Raw genomic sequence first — 26,107 nt, 5'->3', positions numbered from 1 at the left:
CACTTCATCCTCCAACAATGACTCATTTCAGAGTGTAGGGGAATTCAAGCTTACCCCATGATGCTAATTAGATTGAACAAATGTAAAAAGAAAAAACTATTTCAGTAAAAACGTATAAACAAGATAATCACAACTCAAATCCACTTAATTTAATTTTATGGAGCTTTCAACTGTTGAATTAAGATCTAGCTGGTACTTAAATGTAAAAAGCACTTGTTTCTTTGTGATGAATAAAGCTGCTTTGATTTTCTACAAAAAGTAGAAAATCTAAAAACATGTCTGAATACAGCACTGTATGGTTCTAACTTCTCTTTCTCAACTCTTACATAAAAAAGGAGTTACTATGATTCTCAAGGGATCTCCCAAATGACTTTTTGATTGATAATTTCAATCATAGATTTATTGCCTGATCCTAACAACTGATGTGGGTATATTATTTGTCTATTTATCATGCATTTTATTGAGCTTTTATGTTTGTGTGTTTTTATGATGCATCTTTATTGCAACCCTGCCTGCAAGCCTCCTTTCCCTTTCAAGACAATAAAGGTTGATGGTGTGAACTGCGACCAATAAAGCACCTTAAAGTGTTAAGTGTTCATCTTAAGTTATTTCTACATAAACAAGGCTTTAAGGGCCACACACAAAACTACTGAAATATATATACAGTACAGAACTGCAGCAAATTTTCACTTTCATTTTTCTTTTATTTGTATCTTATTGTATCTTGTATTAAATAAAGTAGCTTTCTATTTATCTTAAACAGCATTTTTACCCAGAAACCACCCTGTGTGCAGGAGCAGGGCAACTAATTTGTTCAATTGGCAGGATGAAAGAACGTGCAATTGGAGCACATTGATTTTGCCTCATGTTAAAAAGCTTTTATTGACATGGCATTTTCTCACCAGAGAAGGTTACAGCAGAGGAGAGAAGAGAGGGAGGGAGAAAGTGAAACAAGAAAGGATACAAAAGAGATGCTGCACTACGATGGCTCTGGGCTTCCTGTAAACTCAACCCACTTTAGCCCGATTTAGCGCGCCATCCTTTCAAGTACTGCCTACCCCATTCACAAAGACAGACACACTCACACCTGAAAATAACAGATGCTGTTGACTCTTAAAACCTTGGAATGTTGGCATTAGTGGCCTCCCATATTTCTTTGAGTGAACAAAATACTGAGGAGGGGACAGGAGAAAGAGTCAAGGACAAACTGTATTCTGAGCACATACGACGAATATCAAGTGACTCAGACCAGGCAGGCAGTGAGACAAATCAGAGCCACAAGGATGATGAGTCTGGAAACCTTCATCCCCTTTAAAGGTTCGCTCATAACAATAATCTCTTCCTGAAACGTCGTCATTTCTCCATAAAGAGTCATAAAGCTTTACAATGGCTTCATCTCTGAAGAAGCCGTTGACGCCTTACTGCCGACACAGCACTAAATCACGTTGCTCTCCCTCCTCTTACCACAACTCTTTTTATTTTTATATATATATATATATATATAGAAAACATGCACACAAATCATACCTCATTGTCTCTCAGTTAATTTGTTAGCCATAACATTCAAAATACTGCAGCACAGTCGATATACTGTTTATGAGTACACCAGAAACAGAGCGACATTAACATTTGGAGTTGTGGCTATGGCTACAGGTAAATCTAAGTCCAATATTTATTTTCTTTAGCTCTGTTTTTGGTCTACCTCAATTCCGGAGGGAAATATCTGATCCTAGTTTCTCAATGTTCCACTTTATTTAGCCACTTTCAGTCACAAGTAATTTATGTTGTATTTCTGTGACTTGCCTTCAAAGCAAAAGTAAAAAACAGGTCCTGAAAGAGCCTGAAATTGAATACTAAACCTGACATGCCACAACAACAGGAAGATAGAATTGTAAAAACCCAGAAAGAGTCAAAATGAAAAAAAAAAAAAAAAAAAGGCAACACAAGTCAGAGCATCAAACAGTGGATGTCCAGGGAAAGAGGAAGGAAGCCATTCTCATTCCACCTGAGACCAGCTTCAGATAGAGGTAGGCAGCACGACTTTGCAATCATATACAACCATATCACATAAAAACACCTAAGCCAGCCCCATTTGCTAAAGAGGTTGAGAAAGGAGGGGTTAGATTGAAGATCAGAAGCTCTGAGAGGCACTTCAGGAACCTTTGAGCCTGTATAGTTGCATAAAATGTTACCAAATGCAAAGAGTGAACCTCCATGTTCATAAAAAAACAAAACAAAACTAAGGACTCCACTTGGAATTATCAGTCAATATATGCATTTGAGAGCAGAAGTTTGAAGTGTAACTTCCGTATCTTATTAGCATGATTAATTTAAAATTCTAAAAAGGTAATGTAATCAATAGATCACAGTAGATGACTTCATTATGTCTCAGAGGGGAAAGTAGTTTGTATGCCCATGCATGATGACAAATAACAAAAGAGACAGTCAGAAAGGTCTAAGCAGAAAAGGTATTAAAGCTGAGCCAAAAAACTAACACATATTAAAAGGGGATATTATTGTAGCCCAGGAGACAACTGAAATTAAAACAATATTGTTCATACAATCGATCACATTATATACAAGGCTGACAAACAACTTATATAAAATCGGACTAGAAAATAAGCCATAGATGTGAAAATCATAGGAACAATACATGTGAAAGGACATACAATCCACCTATTGACGTTTAGCCCATCTGAGAGCATCATTGTGTCCATTTCAAGCAGATCCAGGGATTAAATTCAGCTCAGCGAGGACATGATGAGAAGGATCAAGTGTACAACATCTCATGCCTGAAATATAACCTAAAACTGCGCCAAGCCTGCAGAGCGTGTTGTTAAATATCCTCTCGTGTACCTAAATCCCTAATCTCATCACACTGTTACATTCAATCTTTTAAACTCTCGACATCAGACTCTGCCATAATGCAGAGCTCCAAAAATAGCCCCCATACAGTTATCTCTCAAAGATTTATGGTTAATGTTCATAATATTCAGTACTAACTGGGTTTTGAAGAAAAAGTGCTGAGAAGCACAGCAGTCTTCTGTCTCTCTTCACACGAGCATACACTGCCAGCATTTGCACTGCATCACTAGAGTTTCAGAAAGCAGCGGTAAAAGAGATTGATGCATAGTGTAGGCTCTGTGTGATAGACCCAACCATTTGTTTGATTGAGTCAAACTAATACATTTGTCTGGCTGTATGCCAAAGCTCCAAAGTGGATATTTGCATTAAAGGTCTCCTATTATGCTATATTTGAACAATATATTGTTGGGCAATATCTATACAAAACTTGTCTGTGTTTTGCTCAAAATACCAAACAGATCACCCATTGTAGCATGCCTCATAACCCTCTATTTCAGCCCTGTTCCTGAAGTTCTGATTCTGTGTCTGTCTTTAAATTTGAGCTGAGCTGAAGCTGGCCACGCCCCTTTGCAGCATCATGCAGCGCTCTCCTCTGTGAAAGTTTTCTACAGGGAGAAGATCAGAGGCGGCTGGCCCATAGGGGGCGCTGGGGCTCTGCCCCACCAGCTGTTGAGGGGAACAAATATTTTTTGCATATTTTTTTTTAAATCAATGTCAGTTTTACTTAATAGTGTGTGTGCCTACATGCAATTTAAATCATTTAAACAACATTTCCACCAACTAACACTCATTAAACAGTGAATTTCCACTGACAGACAGTGTATCATTCTCTCATGGGGCGATGGCAAAGTGCCCCTGACCGGCAGCTAAACAGCCAATCCGGTTATGGTTGCTAGGGAGAAATTATGAATAATTGGCCTATCAACGTCGCCAAATTTAACGCCGGTGGGGCGCTGGAAATTTAGCCCCAACTGCTACGTAAAATGCGTGAAGGTTTAGGATTGCTGTAGCTACATAAGGAGCCAGCGATAGTTTTTTTTCGTAGTGCGACTCCCAGACTCTGTCCTACCCTACGTGGGGAAAAAATACGTGCGACGACGAAGAGAGATGATGGCGATGTAATAGGTAATAATATTATAGTATGTAATTATAATATAGTTGTGGAGAATGCTTTGTTGTTTCTCTCAGGCTGTGACATGCAATGACAACTGTATGGCACTGATGCTGTTTTCTCCAAGTAAATGCATTTTTCCTTGAGAGAGGGTATTAAAATAATCTGTTTATGTAAAAAATTTTGAAAATAACTTGGTTCTAAATTCTTTGTATATGTTACATTTGAATAGGAAAGTTCTGTTTCATTCTCTCTTCTCAACCCACACTCACTCATTCACTCACTCACTGTTGATTTGTATAGATTCAGCTGAAATCATACCCTTGTTGTTCATTTATCCCTTGATTGTATTGTATAGTATTTGATAGCATAAAGTCTAATATAGCTGTAAATTGTTACTTTTTCTGTGAAGCTGGAAACTGTGAAATTAAATTATTATTGTGGAACTGTAGTCATTTCCCGACTGTTCATTTGAATGCTTATGCTAAATTAGGCAGGGAAATCTGTTGGCACACTAGCCCCACCAAGATTTTTTTTCACCAGCCGCCACTGGAGAAGATACTCAGCTAAACGCTGCCGTGATTAAACGCCACATTATGTTCAAAACAGTGTTAATTTTGGCAGCTATTTTAGATTTAGTCTTAGTCTTTAGACGAAAATGGTTATTAGTTTTAGTCAGATTTTAGTCCTTTTTATCCTTCATAGTTTAAGTCTAGTTTTAGTCGACGAAAACTCAAAACGTTTTAGTCCAGTTTTAGTCGATGAAAAATGTTTTCTCTCTTTAAACTAATTCAGTTAGGCAAAAACAGGTATCTGAAATTGGAATCAAGGTGACAGTATCAACTGTTGAAATTGGTAAAGCAACATTTCACTCTCTTAACACTTTGTGTAATATCTGGATTCCTTATCTTAGTTATTGGGATATCTCTAGCCTAGACTCTCACATTGATGTAATGCTGCTGTGCTGTCCTTGCTGATCCGCTAAGGTGCATACTATCTATGTATAGGCCTACTCATATAATAATATTATCATTAAAATATAGTATATCAATAATATCAAGTTTAGATTTTGAAGATTCGAATTATGTTATAACACAATACAACTAGCCTATTATATATGCCTACGTGGCCTTAGAGATAACAAACCATACACAAATATCTTTCAAATAAATTGCTGTGTAATCTTTGAAAAAAACTGCAATTGCAGCGTGACTAGATAGTTATTGCAATGGAAGCCTAGCCAACATTAGCCTGGAAGCCAGGCTCCTTCCTTTGCTACCGCAAACTGAACACTTTTTTGTAAGAAAGGCTAAGCCAACATGGCTAGCTAGCAAATGTGCCACTAGTTGCCAACTGCCCAGTAATATTGAATTAACGCTAACGAATTGTTACTGTATGCGTAGCTAGCATTACGCCTTATCATATATCGTTACAGTTTACAGTTAGCTAACGTACCGTGGCATAAATAGCAGGATGGTGCGCCTTCAAGTGTCTATTGGTCATATTATTCCCAACTAATTTGTAGCCACATGGCGTTTCTCTTTCTCCCGCAGTAACTAAAATAAAGATAAACATAAATAAAGTGTGTCCATATATCTAGTCTTTTTCTCCGACCAAAACGTTTTTGTGTTGAAGCCATCATCATGTTATTTTCTCACTGTTTGGACATCATCACTTGTAGCTGAGGGATGTTAGTGACGAGTGCAGATTCCCAGAATGTCAACTAATTCAACCAATGACAGGGATGCATTTTGACAGACAAGACGGAGAATTTGGGGAAAATATCCTGCATTTTGAATGTCCGATAGACCACCATTAACACTTTAGTCCCGTCTTGTCAACGAAAACAAAATATAGATTTCGTCATAGTTTTTATTATCAAAAATCTATTTTTTGCTCGTCATCGTCTCGTCTTAGTCATGTAAAAAAGGTTGTTGACGAACATTTTTTGTCACAGTTTTCGTTGACGAAATTAACACTGGTTCAAAACCACATCAAGCATTATTTCTGAAACTGTTTTTCTAGAACAGGGACATTGTATGTATTATATATACAACAACTCTAAGTCCCTCCTGCAGACATCCTGCTGAATACACAGACACACAGAGGTGCTGTGGAGGGGATTAAGCTTGCGACTGTATATTGAGGACGATAGGTTTGGACGTGTCACGTGGGTGGGACAGGAGTTCAATGTAAAGCCAGCCCACCTTTCGGTTATGACATCATAACCGAAGCAAATCTGGATCAGCACCTTTGTACCCCTGTTTTTAGAGATGTGGGTAAGGAGGAAAAAAGAGAGGGTGGTATCTGACACTTTGTGAGTCTACTTACACACCGGGGGACACATATTTATAATTTTAAACAAGCCCTAAGTTCTTCCAGGGATCTCTGGAGGCAACAGAGTTTATTGCAGTCTATAAAATTGTTGAATAAGAATAAGAATAGAATAAATATAACAACAGCTTTGCTCGTTCTACGTAACGCTATTGCATAGAAGATAAAAATACAAAGTTGATCCTGAGGATTGAGCCGGAGTAAAAGCCATTGGGTCAAATAATTACATTTATTTGGAGGAGCTTTTTTATATATACACATTTTGATATTTAAAGTGCACAACTAAAATGAGCATATTCAGCGTACAGACAATAAAGTGCTTTCAGTCTTCTCATCCCTCTCTCTGCAAGAAAGCAAATACGCTAAAATGTTGAATTATTGCTTCAATAAAAATATGGCTGATAATATTTAACAGAGCTCGTTTCGGGCCAAGGTGTTTTTTAGTGGATTCAATTTAAACATGTGGGACGTTAGATGTAGGGATACAAAAAATTGTTGGTCTGTGCATCATTATACAGAAGTGAATTGCAATCTGGCCACTACTTTCAAGAAAGTTTCTCTGAATGAACCCACATCAAGCCAACTATCATTCCCATAATAAGGCTGTCCTGCTGAAAAAAGAGAGAGCAATGCGTGTACAGCATCCTGACACCCGAGCATTTGAACACCCGTCATTCCTCTCGTGGCCCGAGTCTCAATCTGCTGGAGCTTCCACCCAATTAGAGCCAGTTATGATTTATTGGATTTCTGGCAAACTATGAGGCCATACCTCTGTTTTTTTTTAACTCGGTTTCAAGATGGCTTGAGAATACTTAAGGGGTTTCCAGCTGGTACTCTGAAATGTGTGGAACATTTCAATTTCACCATCACTGCAGTCAATAAAATCGGTTTTGATGAGGCTTTTCACCTGCCTCTGTTATCTTCAAACTCTCAGCTTCCATCGGTGTGGCGCTGTGAGATAACATAGAAGCTTTTTACAAAGACACCTTGTCATCAGTCCAAGTCAGTTTGATTGAATATCATAGTAATCTTTAACAACATGAGAGACACACAAAACCTTTATCAAATATGAGGCTGTGCTCTAAAGCCTGCATTGTTCTTCTTTAGTATGCTTACATCAAACAATCAACAAAGACTGGTCTTCACATCTATTTCATTTTGTTCAGAAATATAAATTATTCATAGCTATACTACAATCATTTCTCCAATGCATCATTAGTTGGCTGAATCACATACCAGTGACCTGCAAACTAATAATGTTTTACCTACATCACAAATCATATATACCTATATCACAAAGCTGTTAGATGTGCTAAAACTCTATTGCAAATCCCAGGTACTACAATGGTGAATACATTCCAGCCATTCATTTTAATTTTTGGAAATGCTGTCAAGCAGCTTTGAAGGACCATAAAAAAGACAGAAACTGTTTATTTTATTTTATTTTTGGCCGCTTCCATCTCATTCTAAGCTGCCGACTGAGCCTTGAGAGGCAAGCTGCTGCAGAGCGGAGATAAGGCTCCACCTGCCAGCCATGCACATCACTGTGTTTGTGTGTATTAATATAAGGGGGTTTGTCTGAAACTGTGTGTGTGTGTGTGTTCCAGGTCTGCAGAGATAAGTGGCTCTCAGGAACCTAAGCTTTACTGAACACCCAACAGAGATCAAGTTAAACAGTACAAAGAAAATAAACATATATTTTTGAACCGCGTGAAATGAGAGATAGATAAACAGAAAGGTAATGTCCTCTTCAGCAGCACCAGAAAAACTTGTCTGGTAACGTTAATTAAAAAAGGGGTGTCAGCTGGCCACAGGTAGAAACAAGAAAAAAAAATACACTAAGTCATAATTATGAGCGACACTCTGATAGTAATTAATTACTTATTACAATTAGGTGATAATTATGAGAAACGCTTGAGCGATGTTCTGTACTTGTCCACCCAGTAACTGCAGAGGCAACACAATTCAGAGTCGTGAGTATTAGACTACTATTTAAAATCATACATTTCTTTTCCTTTTTTACCCTTATCTTTTGTACAATTGAGTTACATATGTTATTATATACTACAGAAAGGTATATAATCAATTTTAATAAACAAAGTCATAATGATCACACATGGACTTTTTCATAATTGTGCAAGACACTGCAAAACGCAAAAAATTGTAAAATCATTTAAGAAAAAGGCAAAAATTATAAGGATAACTCCCTTATACTTATAAAATAATATCTCATTCTTAAAAGATATCTGAAAATGATGGCATACTGCTGTTAAAAAGTGTGTGATGTAAGGTGTGTCAATTAAGTTAAAAACGACCCGTCTTATTAAGATCTCGTTTCTTTTGAATGTACTGTGTTTTGTAAGGTAAAATAATGAATGTACTTAGGCCTTTAGGATTTTGTGAAATGTTGAAAACAATGTTTATTTTTGTTTAACTCTTCACTACCCTTTCAGAGCCATGACCCGATTGGCCAGACTAGTTTGGGAAGGCGGGCAATCAGCAATAAATGACCGGGAAGAGAAGGGAGAGGGGGCGTTTGTTTCCTAGTTGGTGAAAGAGCAGCACCTGTGGAAAGAGCAATTTATGTTCCGGTCCTTGTGAAAGGCTAGGAAATAAAAAGGCCTGGTTTTTGTTGAAAGAAAACCTTTTCTTGTCGTGATGTTTTATCAGCTGCACCTCACACTGCAACAACATGGATTGGCCACCAGAGTCCGGACCTGAACCCGATTGAGAAACTTTGGGATATGCTGGAGAAGACTTTGCGCAGTGGTCCGAATCTCCCGTAATCAATACAAGATCTTGGCGAAAAATAAATGCAAGACAGAAATACATTTTGTGACATTGCAGAAGCTTGTTGAAACGATGCCACAGTGAATGTGTGCCGTAATCAAAGCTAAAGGCGCTCCAACAAATATTAGAGTGTGTGACCTTTTTTTTGGCCAGGCAGTGTATACATATGTCAGGGTTATAAGAAACATAATGGTTGAAATGGGTTTCTGTAGAAGAGAGTAGTGTCAAAGGTGTGTTTTTTTGAGGGGAGTTTCCCTCTTTAACCTACAGTATTAACACACTTCAACCTCATTTACATTTGAACAGTAAGGTTGCAGCACCCCTTCAGGGATGATGGTTTTGGTAAGGGCATTCAGCGTCCTTTAATGTTCTTGGTACTTGGTACCTAACCCTATCTGGTGCGGATTCCCACATTTACTTGTGAAGGGTAAAATAAATATCCATGTTTCTTTCTGTTTTATAACATAAGATGATCTCTCTTTACAGATATGCAAAACACAAATACAAAACACGATAGACCATCTATTCATCATTCACACCTCGAATCAACTACTTACATTCAGCTGGTAGAAACTCCATCGTCACTCTTTCTTAGAAAATAACAGGAAGTGCAACAGGAAGTGAAGTACTGTATAAATGTGTCTTTCCGCGTTGTGGCCTGCCTCTGTGAAAATATCGAGGCAGGCTTCTACCAACACTTCTGTGATGCTGGGTGTGAAACACGTGTTGTTTATAACTCAAGAAAAGGAAGTAGATAACAAAAGCCCCAGGTCATGCCTCTAAATGGGTTTGTGTGATCTTATGGTGCAACCATGACAAGAACAGCACTGACCAAACTCCTCATCCTCGTGATCCTCACCTTTATCATCTGCCTCCCTGATTTCTTCACATTGTACAGAGGTGGGTCATTTTGTCAAAGTTTCAGTATTGGTTCACAAACTCTTGAAGCAGTCAAAAAGGAGGAAGTGCTTGTTTCGGCTCATTTTTCCCCAAAAATGTTGGTTAAATAATAATATTTAAAGTTTAACATTAAGCCAAGTTCACTTAATTTAATACATTTTGAGTCAATATGGTTTCTTGTCTGACTCAACCTCTTCATCGTTCTTTCAAGTTCGAGTTCAAAATCGTATCCAAATATAGCTCCATGCAACAAGATATTGAGTGACAGCCGCTTTGAAATTGTTTCCGTATTGTGTTGCTCTGAAAAGATGGTTCTCTTTTTGAGAGCAGCTTGCTTTACCCGTAGTACTTGGCCACGTGTTGGCCCTCATTAATTTTGCCCTGAGTGTCAGATATAAACTGGAGGCTATATCTTCCATTTTGGGATCCTGCTTTGATTTCTGAATAGAGTGAGTGCACTTTGCATTTCTTCCATTGTCAATCTGATTCTTTGTTCATTTGCTTTTCCCTTTCAGTATCAAAAGTGAACTTCCTCTGCCTGCCCTACCGATGCTGTGAGGGAGGGAATCAGGTGAAGAAGGGGGGGGAAAAATGGGGATGCTGAAATTACAAGAAAGTGTGTGTGTGCCCCTTCACCGACTCCAGAAAGTGACGGGTTCGAGCAAGATTGCACAACAGAGCATCAGAGCAACACAACAGATTCGGGGTCCAGGAAAGCTGCCAGAGACCCAGAACAGAGCTGCTTCATGTGTGAAACAGATATTGACATTGCACAATTACACAGAAACAGCTCATCTTCAGGTACTACTTACAAAGATAAGCTTTCGTGGTTTTTAGGCATGCTAGCAATGTGGTTTTAGGGATGTCAGCAAATTAGTACAGACTTAAAAGGGGCCCTATTATGCTTTTTGGGGTTTCCCATTTCCTGTTGTGTGTTATATAGATTTTTGTGCATGTAAACGGTCTACAAAGGCTAAAATCCCTGCATTTCCCCAAGAAAGAGTTTATCTCCAACACACTCCCCCCCCTGCTTGAAACACTTCGCTGTATTCCTTTGTTTACTTCCGTAACATTGTGACATCAGTATGCAATACTCATGCTTCTATTGGACAGCACTCCCAACACATTTTACTTGATAGGCTAAGGGGGGGGACATCTCTAAGCGGTTGACCAATGACAGAACCGGCCAGTATGACAAAATAAACCTATTTTTGAACATAAAAGCAAGTTATGTGAGAGTAGAGGCACAAAATACAAATATAAAACCTGGGAATGAGAATGACTGTTCATCTGAATCCTGTTCACTTCTATTGCCCAGCATTTGGATATTTAAGTTAAACTTTAACTAATATCAACATCAATGCCCCTATTTACACATGAGGTAGCAGTTCTAACTGGACATGAATTAGACTGCCATCAATAACTGTAGTGTTTCTGCTTTCTCAGCTAACAAAAGTTGAATAGACCTCTTTAAGTTCGTTTTTTAGTTTAGTTATTTGCAACTGTTAAATAACTAACCCCACAGGAATAAAGGGTAATTCAATCAACCCATCCCAAGTGCTTATTAGCAAAGGATGGCTCTCAACATAACTGTGCCATTTCAAAAGCCAAGCCGATGGCATGACTGCTAACAGAAAACTCTGACATGATCATAAAAATGAACACATAATCAATGCAAATGGTGCATTCCCTAGCTTTAAGAGTTACGATCCTGCAACTAAATTGCACGGTTTTCTTCAGCAAATTTAGGTAGCATGGCTGTAATCAATGCATTCATCTTTCTGTGCATTCACAGCTCTAAAAATACATTTGGAGGTGTCAGTGGAGCTTCAACTTGGGGATGCAGTGACCCTGAATCTCACCTTATATGGCCAGACTAATCACAGCTCCTTACACCTCTATCCACCTGAGGAGGATGACAACAAACAGGAGGAGGAGGAGGAGGAGGATAAAGAAGGACAGGGGAAGGCATTTTACTGCTGCCTCCCTGCCCTTCCCATCTCGGAGTCAGCCAATCAAAGCCACTGTCTCCTTTGGCTCGCCAATCAAACAGTTTTGACTGCAACAGCAAAGGAAAAGCTGCCATGGAAACGGACAGAGAAAGGTAGGTGTCAGGAAGAGAGAGCTCATTTTTCTCTGTGTGGTCAGTGTGGCTTCGCTCTAAAATTGGAGAGGAGAGGAAAGATATTGGCCAATCAGTTTTCATTTTAGGTAAAATGTATTTCAAGCCCTCCCAGTTGACAGTGGAGTATTTTTTTCCAGTAGAAGACATTTTCCTCAGTTCTACTCTTGACTCGAATCTCAGCTCTGTGACTGGGCTTCCCTTCCTCTCTCTTTACTATATGATCAGAGGTATACAGTACATCTCAATAAACTGTATCTCAAATGCTGTATTGATTCTGGCTGGCTCTCTTTCTATTTGTTTCTTCAACACTCCCCCAAGCTTAAGGCTAGTTATGTTTCCCAGTGTGTTTTGAAAGCTGGATATCAATCTTTAATATTTCCACTAAACTTTTCCATACCATATCATACCCTTTCTGTTTCCCATCTGCTCGTTTTTCATGCGGTATCTGTTGCTATCATTCTATAGATTTTTGTCTCATGTCTGTCTCTGGCTTATGTCTATTAATGGTTCAATTCCTGTTCATCTTCTTTATAATGTCCACCAATAACATTTTTCACATGGGTGAATGCAGGGCAACAAAGGAAAGCACCCAAGTGCAGACACTTAAATAAACAGGAGCTTTTCTTTTTGTATACAAATGAAGGTACATAAACCTTCAGGATTTCAGGATAAAGTGTTAGTGTTAAAAGGTTTGGAAAGCAAGGCGGAGAACAATATTAACAATCTGGCAACTGGCTGGGGAAAAGTGGCTGATACTGTTAATGTTCTGACAGGGTTGTGGGAAAGGCTTCTAGATTCCTTGAAGGGAACAATCACTGGCCTCTGTTAGCCTTAATAATGGCCTATCAGTGATTTACAAACAGGATGGCGTATTTCTGGGACTAAGGTGGTGCTGTGAGAAAGTTAATGAATCTTCTTGAATGTCTCTCTGTTCTTTAGATGAGTGGCAGTGTCTGTTCAGGGTGCTCTGGCTGGCTCTGGTTAGTGTGGGGCTGCTCACTATAGTCATAACTGTGCTCGGACGAATCTACTGGCGAAGGAACTCATGCCGTAAGGCGCACACACAAATACACCTGCAACAAACACACACAGGAGTAGCTTGATCTTTAAAAGTTGACCTAAAAATATTTCTTATTTTTTCAGAAAAGTCCAAGGTGCATCCTGTTGGTTATGATGTCGCTGGCCAGGGGTTGAAGGGTAAATATGAATGTGTCCCTCTGAATTCTTGTTCAATAACTCTTTCTTTGTGCCCATGGTCAAAAGTTCATCTAATTGTTTACAAGCAAAGTTGTATTACTTTATTTACAATACTTGTGATTGTTCCTCAAGGGAGTTGACAGAACACTTATGAACTGTTATAGAAGTCTGTTATTTTCTCTCAATTATTATTGTTTATCTCATAGTTAAGATGGTTTATTAAAAGAATCACAATAAATACCTGATTGGCTGTTTCTTATGATCTTTCTCCTAGATGGTGAGATGCACACAGAAATCATCATTCCCAAAGGTAAATTATTCTGGCAAACTTAGTATTATTGCATAAACCTTAAAATAGGGGTAAATCCTTATTTCTGGCGATATTGTATTTTTCTATAGACTACGGTGGCCCTGAAGTGCAAGTCAAAACAACATTTGACAAAACACAACAACATTTCACAAAACACAACAAGATTTCACAAAACAAATCAACATTTCAAAAATTAAGGAAAGGGTATTCCCTTAGGGAGAACACTTCTTGTTTGTGATTGGACAGAGATAGCCGGAGAAACACTGCTGTGATTGGTTGTTTGACGGCGCTACGTCTTTCCTGTTTGGTACTTCTCAGCTGTGTCTGCACACATTTTAAACTGAGTTGGAAAAAATAGAAGAAGTGATGGAAATCCTAAGGAAATATTTTAACAAAGGATATACATATCAAGTTGTCGTTGACATCCTGTCAACCCATCACAACATCAACCTGTCCCTTAGAACCCTGAAAGCTTAGTTATTACAGTTTTTTTCCCATTGCTAACACACTACAATTACACATAAAGCATAATTATTGTTTAAAAAGGTATCTTTTGGCCAGATGGCCTTTATTGGAGATGTTAGCGTAAAGGGGGAGATGTAAGGGAGGTAATTGCCATAATTGACCAGCTAGATTCGGGACCAGATAGCTTTGGGACTCGAACCAGCTTACTAGGCTAAAGTTTTCTATGTGTTGGCCACCAGCTCTAACCACTAAGCTATCTGCCAGCCAACGGAAATGCTATAGATTGACAACAAGAGTGTGTAGTAGGTGATGTGGCAAGACCCAGCCCAAGTATTTCTATTTAAAAAAAAAAAAAAAGTATCCTCAAACTTTTCTTTTCCACTTCCTGTCTTTGATGTTGAGCACATTTTTGTTCACACAACTGTTCCTGTATGTGCTATGCATGCATGTTGTGATCATTAGTTGTGTAGAAAAATAAATAAGGTTTGTGTCAACAGAATATTTGTGTTTCTGCACATATTTCTTTGGTGCAGAGTCCTCCCCATACAGAAAAAGCCCATAAAGATGAGTGTGCTTTAGATTGATCACATCCGTGTGTAGTTGGTTGGATAAAATGTATTTTGCTATACATGAAGTGTGTGCCATTTGGTGCAAATGTTTGGTTTTGGTAAGTGTTTATGTAGTTTTGGGTGCAGTGCTTAATTTTGCAAGATATACGAGGTGTTTGCACTTTGAGTGTGTGTTTTTGTGAATTGTGTTTAGTTTTTTTAGAAAATGAGCCCTGCTTTCAAAAAAAAGTGTTTTAGCAATTGAAAAAAACTGTAAGACCCACAAAGATCAGATAGTTTAACAGCCTGTAAGCAATACTAGCAATATACATTTATTATGGTGCACAAATTACCAAACTCTTTCAACTACGCTTTTCAGGGTTCAAAGGGACAGGCAGCTCATTTCTTAAAACAGAAGCCTCAGATTGCTGATAATAAGAGTAAATATGAAGGTTCAATTTCAAGCTTGTAATAGAAATAAGTTATTATTATTATTTTTTTATCAACTAAGATTTGTTAGAACATCTTTTACATTTTAAATGACTACATTTATTTGAAAATTGGGCTCATTAATATATTTGAACATATATATTTGAGAAGTACAATATAAGACAAGCAAAAGTTTATTTTGTGGGCCATAATGCATTATACTTTTAGAATTTACCGAGGGCCGATTCAAAATGGCCTGCGGGCCGCATTTGGCCCCCGGGCCGTAGTTTGGACACCCCTGGACTGTAGGATATAGAGACTATAGAAGTTGTCTTCTTTAGTGTGTTAGTGCTAAATGTTTGACAAGAGTAAGGCACCAGACTAATGTGCTATTGCACGAAAAGGCCACAGATTTTTGGGCAAAATAAAACGTTTATAAGCATCATATAAGAAACTGTGTTGCATAAATCTTTTTTTAAGACCCATATACAGAATACCTGACCTTTTTAAATGTCAGAGGTAGGTTTTCCAGTATTTTCGTGAATCGTTCATTTAAATCCTTATTAAAACTTTTTTTTAAAAATTTATTGACAGGACTTTCAACAATTCCAGAAGTTGACACGCAGGATAATGGTAGGTTATAAGTAAACACACACGCTTTCCCACACAGAACTCTAGAGAAAAATATCAGACTTTGTGAGTTAATGGTTTTTGCATCCTTTTTTTTTTAGATGACATCCTGCTGGATGGTAACAGTGAGCACTGCTATACAGGTGAACCTGATGCAAACCTAAAGACTGAAAGAGGCTACTTACCACAATTTGTTTATATGAGAAAGCACTCAGATTTCTTACTTAAGTAAAAGTACCTATAGGAAAGCATATAAATACCGTAACAACCCCATAACATTTTAATTAACACAATTAAACAACAAGCAACCGAGGCGTAAACTCCATTGTAGCTAAAGAGCTAAGTTGCAAAGGCGAATACTGCATAGTTTACACACTGCAGTGCCTTTTATCAACCCCCTCTTTAATTGTAACAATATATGTGTTGCTTTACTCACCTTTCAAAACTTCTGTATTTGAATTGTGCGCACTGCAAATCCTCCTCAATCTGCTGCAGGTTCCCTCTCCATCCCTCTCAGTGCAAACATAACCAATCCACTGTTTAACTTCGCTGCTTAAAAAAGTTTGGAGTTTATAACTCAGAAAGCTGCTGTACTGTATGCAGGATGGTGTTTAACAGCAGAAAGTCCTTACACACCCCAGTGAAGTAAAAGTTGTCCGGTTGAGATGTAATCAACTGCTTCACGACTACATTAGCATGATAGCATGTAAGCTAAACAAACCTGCACCTGTTGAAGCGACATAATTAGGTGCGTTTGATTTGTATCACAGAGTGGGCTCGCCGGGTGGTGCAGTGATTAATTAAGCTAGATGTATTTGCTTTGATCGCGCCGAGACTTTTTTCAATCTTTAAAACAATAAATATCAAATTATCTCAAAGATATGGTTATATGATTGATAACTTTAACCCTTAATAGGGTATAATAATACAATCATTTACATCAAATAAACGTCACTTAAAGAGTTCAGGTCACACACTCTGACTTGTTATCCTGTTATGTAACTTTCTTTTTTGTGTATCTTTAGCAAATCTGCATCATCGCAACCATCCCTTCATCTCCTCGTTATCAGAGGAGCAGACCTGGTGACAGAGGGGCAGCCAGAGCAGCTGACTTGTCCTCGACTTTGACTTACTGACTTTGAGTGGTGGACAAAAATAAAAAATACAACTTTACTCACCAGCTACCTTAAAGGTAAAAATGAAATAAAAACATCTGAGACACATGAAGTTGACGTTAACGTTTATTTTTGTCAGTCTAATGGCACTTTATTAGAAGGGAATATTAATATTATTAAACTCTCCAAACTTAAATAAATGACTTGTTTCCCAAACATTTTTCACATTACAAATCATTTTGTATTCTAAGACAGAAGCATTGGTGTTGAACGGCCTTATCTCGTCAGGGTAAAACTGAAAAGAGTTAAAACATTATGACAGTCAATTTTTTGCTTAATGTCTTTTGTACCTGCAATGCATCTCTAAAAGGGAAGAAGCAGAAGAAAAGGAGGGGAGGAGAGAAAAGTACTTTATTTCTTCTAGAAATCTAAAGGCTGTAAGCTTAGAGCCACTTTAACACTGGATATTAAAGAATAGATTCAATGTGAGCACCTTGGAATGGCTAAACTTTACATTTGAAGTAAAAGGGAAAGAAATCGTGTGGACAAGGAGGATAAGATTAAATTAAATGTTTTTGCTAATGTCTTTTTCAAGATGTTCAGATTTGGACCAACAGAAGTACATAGGACAACATTTTAGGGAAATCTTTTTTCTTCTTTCCACCCTACTAATATGAGAGTGGTTTCAAACCTCTCAGCTAACTCTCAAAAGGCAAGAAAGCAAATGTTAAAACATAATTAGAGATGAAGTCATTTACATTACATCTTGAGTACAACAATAAGGTATAGAAAATAACGCAGAAGGAGAACTTAATATTTTCTCATTTAAAGTATGAAGATCAGATTTCTGTGTCAAATCAAACCGAATAAGAGTGGTACTTCATATAATTTAACATACACAAACAATTGAAAAAACAAGCAAAATGTATTTTGTATAATCACTAATACTGGCATTTTGTCTTAAACCAGATTCGAAGAAAATTTCAGCCAAACAGACATGTCATTTGTGTCAGTCAATGGTCTTGATATTGAAATCACAAAGATCCATAAGGAGTGCAAAGAAAGCTTAATATACATTAACGTAGAGTCCCTTCAATACAGTCAGTTAATTTTGGTTCAGCTTTTGGAGACGACAGAGAAACATATTTTGAAGATAGTGAGTCGCAGTTTATTCAGCTCTGCACACCGTTAGTCTCCTCAAAGTAAAATATATAATGAATCAAAATAACATCAAACAGGTGGGTCATTTTTTACAAGTGTCTATTTGTTAAACCCTTATCTTCAAAATGATATTATGTAAGCGTAAACCATCTTTAGCCTTTTGCTATGGCACGGGATGTGGATTAAAGCGCTTAATCTGAAATAATCCATTCTCTATACTTTTCTGTACAACAATAGTTACATTAAGGCGAGCAGGTGAGCATGCGGTGAGTGTGTGTGTGTGTGTGTTAGTGGTATGTCTGCGCTGCTGGTTCTGAATTGGAGCGACAGAGCTGGCTCTGGATGTGGGAGATCTGCAGAACGGGCAGCAGCAGCTGCAATGCATTCTCAATGTAGTTGGTACTGTTGGAGCCCTGCAGACAGGAAATCCATAAACACCACATCATCATCATCGTCGTCATCATCATCATCATCATCATCATCATCATCATCAATTAAATTATTTGGCCTTTTTTAAAACTGGTTTAGGGTATAGTATAGAGAAAATTAAAATGACAAAAATAGTAAAGACAGGTATTTGGAGGTTGAAATTATAAGACACAATTTACATTGAGCAACATCAATATATATTAAACACCTTGGGAATTTATTTGAACAGATCTTCCTTTGAAGGTTAGCTCACCTCATCCCTATTAACACATTAAGCATGATCAATTACCACGCATTTCTAGCAGTCATCTTCACGCTGAGTTTACCACAGCATTCATTTTGTTCATTGTCACTTATATTCAACATCATCTAAGGACAAATAACTGCATCTAACCTCTAAAAGCACGTCGTTAACCAGTGGATTCAACTCCTCTGCTTTCCTTTGGCCCTGCAACAGAGAGACAAGAGACAGGAAGTAGAAGGAGGCAAAGACTTGAGATCAACTATGACACTAGTATACTGGTTGTACATTTTCATAAAAAGCATGAATCCTAAATAACTACAAATATAAAAAATAATGTGTAGGTTGTGGCCTTTTTCTAAGATTTTTTGAAAAGAAAAAAAACCCAATTATGGTCTATTTGTGGTTTGTTTATCTACTTCTGACTATTACGTTTTGGAAAAAAACAAACCTACTAACTATTCCTTAACCTACCCCAACAAGAAGCATCATATCAGAGAACTTCTTGGCCAAACACTCCACCTCCTTACACATGGCACATGTCAACCTGGAATAAAAATTAAGAATTTAGAAAATCACACTCCCTTTAACAGTGCTAATGCAGGCAAACACACACAGAGGCACACACAGACCTGGTGAGGATGTGTGCCTGGTCCCTGGCTGATTTCTCCAGGTCCTGGCCGTGGAGGATGAGCTCTGCCACCTTGTGGAGCTGCTCGATACTGCGAGCCGTCACTTCTGCAAGACTGCCGACTGATGACAGGTATACAGCCTGCAGGGAGAGCAGGAGAAGAGCACACACATAAACTAAGAATACCAGTATCAAATCAAATATGCCCATGACGGCAGGAGAAAAAGAGCATAATGTCTGTAATGTTGCTGATTAGAGTCACATTTTTTTAGTTCACCTCACCTCTACAGATCTGGGGTCATTCCCTTTCTCCTTCTTTTCCTCCTTTCCTCCGTTCACCTCCTCCCCATTGCTCTTCTCTTCTCCATGCTCTTCTCCATCTTTCTTCTTCTCCTCCTTTTCCTCTTTGTTTTCTCCAGGTGAGGCCTCTCCTGCTGGCTGGTCCTGCGGCGTTTCCCCGTCAACCGTCTCCGTAGTGACAGGCAGTTCCACCTTGCTCACCCAATCATGAGCCCTCATCCGAGCCTGCAGGAGCATAATTAGAGAGATTTCAATCCTGATGTATGCTAATCAGATGCGTATACACGATTATATGGTAATGTGGGTTCTATATATGTGAATTTGAATATGCAGAAGGACTTAAAAGGTGATCATTTTTAGATCTAAGACCGCAGCAGGAGGGAGTGGATGCTAATATTATTATGTGTCCAAATATCTAATGATATTGGAAGGGAATTTAGACAATTATCTCTGAAGAGATTCATTTAGAGTGCAGTTTAGAAGATGATGATTAAGTTTATTAAGAGGATTTATAGAAAACTATGATTTAAGTGTTTTGATAATACGTTTGTTACATTTCCCAGAATGCTCCTTTAATCAACAGAATAGAGCTTTGAAAAAAACAGTACTCTGTGGGTACATACAGCAAAAGTGGTTTAATGGGAAATATAACCTTTTAGGATGATGCATAGGACAAAATTTGCAGAATCCACCATTGAGATTGAGTCAAGAATGATTGAGCCCTTTACTGTGTTTACTGGTTCAGGATGAAAGTTGTTTGATAAAGATGAACTGAACATAAAGAGTTAATTATTGCTTAATGTAGAACAAGTAATAGTTGAGTTTTTTGAGGTGGCCATGTTTAAGATCGTGTTTTAGATTTTCTGTAAATAGGACGTTAGTCTTTCTATACATATGTATATATTTATAAAAATCAAACGTTCAGTAATTAAAAAAGCAAGGATGGATGGATTTTGTCACACAAAAAATGTATCAACCTAAAGGCCAGTATGCAGAAGAGAAACGATTACAGCGAGTCGTGTGTGTGTGTGTGTGTGTGTGTGTGTGTGTGTGTGTGTGTGTGTGTGTGTGTGTGTGTGTGTGTGTGTGTGTGTGTGTGTGTGTGTGTGTGTGTGTGAGCCCATGCATGTCTCACCTTGTTGAGTTTGTCTGGCGTTGCAGCAACATGAAGCTCAAACAGCAGCTCAGTGAGGACACTCAAAAACTCCTCTCCGTCAGCCGCTGGCAAGAAAAAATAAAATCACACACAATCACAGAGACACACACACACAAATAAAAACACACGTCAAGTGTATTTTACACTGCACATGTTAAACTAATAGATGCATAAACTGTAGAATGAGAGCAGATTTGAAGCCACATGTAGTGTGTTCCCCCATGCTGAGAGCATAAAGATAAAATTACTGTCTGCCTTCAGCTTAACAGCTCAACCAACATTTAGTGCACTTATGATTCTTGTTTTAGCGTTAAATAAATTAAAACTCTTATATATCAGCTCTAAATGTGTAAGGCAAACACATGCAGATTCAATGTCTTCGTCTGATGTGGGTTTGGTTTTGAATCGGCGATGTGATAGAAATGTGTTAGTGGCCCCTGAACACCAACACTGGATCAGGCTCCCTGTAAGACCCCGCAGGGGAAGGGACACGGTCTGCTTTGAGCTCTACACTGCTGCGACATCGCCTGAGGGAACTTGTCGCACAGTGACTTTACATTTAAATGTCTTGTAACAAGGTTCTGGTGAGAAACTTGCAATCTCATAACTTCCCCTTGACAGTAAAGGTAACTTTGAAAAACAAGTTATTGAAAAAGAAAAACAGTAGTAGATGAGGAACAAAATACCTCCAGTTGCCATAATGTTCAAACATTTTCCAGGCTTTTGCAAATAGGAAAACTAATTTGTGTATGTTCCTACTGATTTTGCTACTTTATGTGTGTGTCATATCAATTCTGTTACTGACCCTCTGATCTAAAGTCAGGATGTATATCCCTCTGCCAGAGTTAAAACATAAAATGAAATTAAGGCTAGCAGATCCAGGGTCAGTGCTCAGGGACCGCCTTTACCTCCAGCAGGTGTGGCGGCTGGTTTGGGTCACTCACATAGGGGGGTAGAACAGTGTAATTGGGAACTTAGATCACCGTTATCCTTCGTCTCTCCTTGTTCTCCTTCTCCTTCTACTTTTTCTTCTTCCTGTTTTTCTTCTTCCTCCCCCTCCCCTTCCTCTTGCTTGATAAAGATATCCTTAATGAGGATGAGTTCCTTCTTTACCTCCTCCTGCTCCTCTTCCACCAGGGAGGAGAGGAAGGATTGGACCTAGGAACAGATATGGAGTATATTAGTTGATAAAAAAAGATTGTATCTTAAAAGCACTCCTCAGACTGGTGCCTTACCTTGGCCTCGCTCTCATTGGACAGGATCTCCAGGGCCTCGAGATGTGACAAGCCCTGGTAGTCGTCAAACAGAATACCATAGTGAGCTGTGGGCGCACTAATTGGCTGGTTTCCCAGGCGGGCCCGCTCTTTTTCTTTGGCTTCCTTTAACATCTAAAAAAAAATCACAGGGAATCCTTCGCATAACATAGAAAATTACCAAACCATTCAATCCACGTTAAAGACACACAATACAAAAGTTTTACTCTATTATTTATTTTCTCTTAGAAGGAAACATATAGACTGTCTGTCTGTGAGCTCTGAGAGTGTGTCTACGTGCCTGACTCAATGACACCGTCTTCTGCATCAGGGTCTTAGTCTTTTTGAATCCTGGGTCACTCTCAGCAAGAACAGTCATGGTCTTCTTTCCAATGAACTCCAGAGCATCCAAACCTCCGCTGATCACTGACTTACCCTATAGAGACAAGAGATACACATAGAGGGAGAAACAGGAATTGAAAATGATAGAAATACAAATAATTAATGATAATGAAAATGATACAAGGCAACATTTTGACTTGAATGAAAATGATCAGATAATGAGGGAAAACCCCTTTTTGACATATATCTAGATGGTTTACTAATTTAAAAATTATATTTCATTCATAAGGTCTATAGAAAATGTCTTCATTATATTTTAAGATTATTATTTGTGTGTGTTCACTCACTGTGTTCTGCATAGCATGTGTGATGCTAGAGAAGACACCCCTGCCAGAAGCTGCAGCACTAACAGGAGACTCAGCAGAGATGGACAGCTCAGTCTCTCCACCTTCTCCTCCTCCCTCTTTCTTCTGTTCCTCAGGCGCACCCTCCTCTTCTTGCGCCTCCTCTCCTACTGAGGTCCTGTGGAGGCGCAGAGCTTCTCCTGCCTTCGTTTTAACTGAGGTCAGGCTCTGACCTGCACACAGAAACATGAGGTAAAGACTCAGGAGCTTGGGGGGATTGTGTGAAATCGTGAGCAGAAGAAAGAGGACGTACCCACTGATGAGGTGGCACTGTTAAGAAGAGATTTTCCCCATGAACTCCAAACTCCCCAACCTTTTTCTTTCTCCTGAAGGGAGCTCTAAAAATACAAACACACACATATAGACATTATGTATGTAACACCAATATTATCATATTAACAGGGTCTTCAGTCTATTATTTGAAATTGTAATATGTCCTGCCCAACACATAGCAAAATTTACTTTACAATACTTTTTAAAACAAAGTGTGACAAGCAACAAATGAAGATCTCCTCCTCACACAAATTATACCTGGACATTTGTCTGTTCAAAGTTATTTATATATCGAATAAATAACACACTTAAATAACACACTTGTATATATGCATGCCTGTTTTAAAGGTTTTGTTAAAATCAGTGTATATATTTTTTACCTTTGTCTAGTTTTTATCCCAGTTTGTACTCTGTCAAAAACGTTTCGGCTCTAAAAATATAGGATTGAACAGCTATTGTAACAAACCTCCATATCCTCCTTTAAAGGCTCTGCGTCTGGCTCCAGGCTCACTGGTTGGTCACATAAGATCAACTGACCCTCAGCGGTGGGCTCTGGTTGGTCACATATGATCGCCTGACCCTCAGCAGCAGGCCAGGGTTGTTCATGACCCTCTGAAGTGTTGGTCTCGGTGGTCATGTCCTCTGTGGTCGTCTCCTCAGCGGTGGACTGCGGGAGATTAAAAGTCTCAGGAATCAGAGGAGGCTGTAGAGAGGCTGGAGGCGGTGCAAAGGCTGCTGGGATATCCTGACAGGATCCAGGGTTGGGGTGAATGGGCGCAGTAGGGGGAGAGCTGATGTCAGCAGAGGGGTCAGTGTCAGCTAGGGACATGTTGATCTTGAAGAAAAGAGATTGATTTTAGAGGTTTTAGTTAAGAAAATGCATAAGTGTGCTCCTTTATAAATCTTTGTTTACTGCAACCAAACACAGCTGACTTAATAACAAAATATAATACAAAACATACCTGCATATTCAACATATATCAGAATCAGAAATCAGAAACAGGTTTAAGTAAGCCTACACATATGAGGAATTTGAAGTTGATACAAAGTGCAAAATATAAATGTAATGATTATATGTTAAGATATAGAAAATGATTTACAAGAAATCCGGATATACCAAAAAACTATGCAGTTTACTCAGGATAATAATAAAAAAAATATGTGCAGTATTGTAATGAAAAATGGAAAGAAATTAACATTGAATAAAAAAAATGTGTTTGCATAGTGTGCATATATAACATTAATAACATTAACATAACATTAAAGCTTACACGGTCAGTGTAATCAATGTTTGTACTGGTTGCAGTATCTGATGACTACAGAACACCCTGCTGTATTTTATGAAGGCTTTGGCTGCATGTTCACGACACAATTTCAGTCAGTGCTGCAACTTAAAATGTCTTCAAGTGTGTTGCTTTTCGTCAAATACCCACAAAACAAACAGACAAACTTTCAGATTGTATTGGAGAAAGTGGAACCTGAATAATGTTTGATTTAATAGATACATTGATAATCAAAATAGTTTTCTGTCAATTGACCAACTGAATATTCAACTTATCAATAGTAAGTGTAATAGCACATAGTACAAATGCTTAGGAAAAGCAAATTATGACATCAATTCAATAAAGCTGTATTTGAGGTACCCCACAGGAATTAATAAAGGTACATTTTATCTTATCTTATCTTAGTTATTGAAGACTCACTTCCACTGTGAAGGTTCAGAATAAAGTCCAAACTTCTCCTTATTTTAACAACATCACATAAGTGGAAGTGGAAATCATTGCAACTAATTGCCAAGTCTTGGTTTGGGCATCTGTCAATTTAGTATAATCTGTAGTAGATAATGTGAGTGTGTAATGCACTCTAGCATTGCAGACGGTTAACAAGTATATCCATTGAACTCATTCACAAAAGAGTAAACTATCTAATGTTTAATGTTTTGAATAAAAACCCAAATATCATAAAGGATGAACATATACAGCTGTGCTGCTGTTATACAAATCATACCTGATGCATGCTATGTGAAAGGACAGTATTTAGTAGCATAGAACATTGAAACATTATGCAAAGGCAGTCATTGATGATTTCTTCATGGTTTAATATTTCCATCTAGTGTTCGCCTGCTGTACGTGCATCCACATGATTAATGTCATCCCCATGGTTTTTAAGCAATGATAAGTTTGTTTTGAACACAGTTCCTTGTTGTTAATGTCATTTAGCACTGTCATCACTGACAAACTACCTGGTCAATATAGTAAACAAACCAGTTCACATTATCAATATACATCAGTCCATTAAAAAAACAGCCTGCAAAATACGGCACTATAAGTATAATATGACAATATTTTTCCATTACTCTGAAGTAATAAGACTTTAAATGCAGAAGGGTACTTAATCCATAAACGTTCGAACCCTTCTTTAGAGATTTAATTGTAGCCCATAACTGTTAAACTGATCATTTCAAAACAGTAATTTAATATTGCCATCAATATGTCAAAGCATCTTCTGCTTCTCTTGTCACTATTCAACATATCATTACACACCGATGACACACAGAGCAATGTCAAGCAGACATTTAACAAAGACCTCTGTTTACTTGGAAAGAATGACAATAAGACTATTATTCACATGTTTATGATCTTCTTTACAAGTTATACATTTTTAACAAGTGAAACAATGTGTTAAAAATGAAACGCCCTTGTTGTTGCCCATTAGTGTCAATCGGCTGTTGCAGTTAGAGAAAGTAGAAAAGTTATAAAGCTCAAAGACAGTTTTGTTTTTGTGAAAGTGACGGTGCAGCTCACCCTGTTGTGTGGTGCCAGCAGGCTGCAGCTCCTCTTCCGCCCCGCCACGTCGGCAGGCCGGTAAGTGACCAATGCTCCGAAGAGCGTACCGTCAGACAAGATAGTTCACTGCCTTAGGAAAACATGCAGTCGTTGGATCAACTGCTGTCTTCTAATGTTGTGTTCCACCAAGAAGAAAGCGAGTGATAACTTCTTAACAATTCAACTTGTTATTAAGCAGTGCATTATTAAAGACACTGCTCCACTGAAACAACCACTAGCAATTGTTGATCGGCGCCGTTGCTGAGGTTTCAC

General features: G+C 38.2%; 3 protein-coding genes across 7 annotated transcripts in view; 1 reads left to right on the top strand and 2 right to left on the bottom strand.

Annotated features, from left to right (window-relative positions):
* Positions 1-16,416, bottom strand: part of klhl5 (kelch-like family member 5) — a 54,904-nt gene extending 38,488 nt beyond the window's left edge. Inside the window, exon 1 of one of the 2 annotated variants that reach the window (XM_063883353.1) lies at positions 16,141-16,416. Coding sequence is in view for 1 of the 2 variants with exons in the window: in XM_063883352.1 (XP_063739422.1) it covers positions 9,658-9,659 (2 nt within the window). In the remaining variant the exon portion in view is untranslated. Of the gene's footprint in view, positions 1-9,657; positions 9,754-16,140 lie in introns of those variants that run through there. The other variant, XM_063883352.1, reaches the window with a different exon arrangement.
* LOC134864415 (uncharacterized) lies at positions 9,757-16,931 on the top strand. 3 transcript variants are annotated; one of them, XM_063883357.1, is made up of 9 exons: positions 9,757-10,000; positions 10,516-10,801; positions 11,796-12,104; positions 13,065-13,175; positions 13,269-13,322; positions 13,597-13,632; positions 15,669-15,707; positions 15,806-15,847; positions 16,730-16,931. In XM_063883357.1, the coding sequence occupies exons 2-9, from the start codon at positions 10,747-10,749 to the stop codon at positions 16,789-16,791; spliced, it is 708 nt and encodes a 235-aa protein (XP_063739427.1). In that variant the 5' UTR covers positions 9,757-10,000; positions 10,516-10,746; the 3' UTR covers positions 16,792-16,931. The 3 variants fall into 3 exon arrangements, with proteins under 3 accessions (XP_063739427.1, XP_063739428.1, XP_063739429.1); XM_063883358.1 differs by lacking the exon at positions 15,806-15,847; XM_063883359.1 differs by lacking the exons at positions 15,669-15,707; positions 15,806-15,847.
* Position 16,932: 1 nt separating this feature from the next.
* On the bottom strand, positions 16,933-25,909 carry fam114a1 (family with sequence similarity 114 member A1). 2 transcript variants are annotated; one of them, XM_063883354.1, is made up of 13 exons: positions 25,814-25,909; positions 23,476-23,844; positions 22,990-23,074; positions 22,680-22,909; positions 22,292-22,426; positions 21,973-22,125; positions 21,682-21,895; positions 20,717-20,802; positions 19,564-19,806; positions 19,283-19,422; positions 19,125-19,197; positions 18,804-18,857; positions 16,933-18,393 (listed from the first exon to the last, which is right to left on the bottom strand). In XM_063883354.1, exons 2-13 carry the CDS (start codon positions 23,836-23,838, stop codon positions 18,268-18,270), a joined length of 1,902 nt encoding a protein of 633 aa, XP_063739424.1. In that variant the 5' UTR covers positions 23,839-23,844; positions 25,814-25,909; the 3' UTR covers positions 16,933-18,267. The 2 variants fall into 2 exon arrangements, with proteins under 2 accessions (XP_063739424.1, XP_063739425.1); XM_063883355.1 differs by having other exon boundaries at positions 21,721-21,895.
* Between the last annotated feature and the right edge of the window lie 198 nt (positions 25,910-26,107).

The sequence above is a fragment of the Eleginops maclovinus genome, chromosome 5 (assembly GCF_036324505.1).
Source record: "Eleginops maclovinus isolate JMC-PN-2008 ecotype Puerto Natales chromosome 5, JC_Emac_rtc_rv5, whole genome shotgun sequence".
Taxonomy (NCBI): domain Eukaryota; kingdom Metazoa; phylum Chordata; class Actinopteri; order Perciformes; family Eleginopidae; genus Eleginops; species Eleginops maclovinus.
The sequence above is the reverse complement of the archived record's forward strand: the minus strand, read 5'-3'. Positions and strand labels throughout refer to the sequence as shown.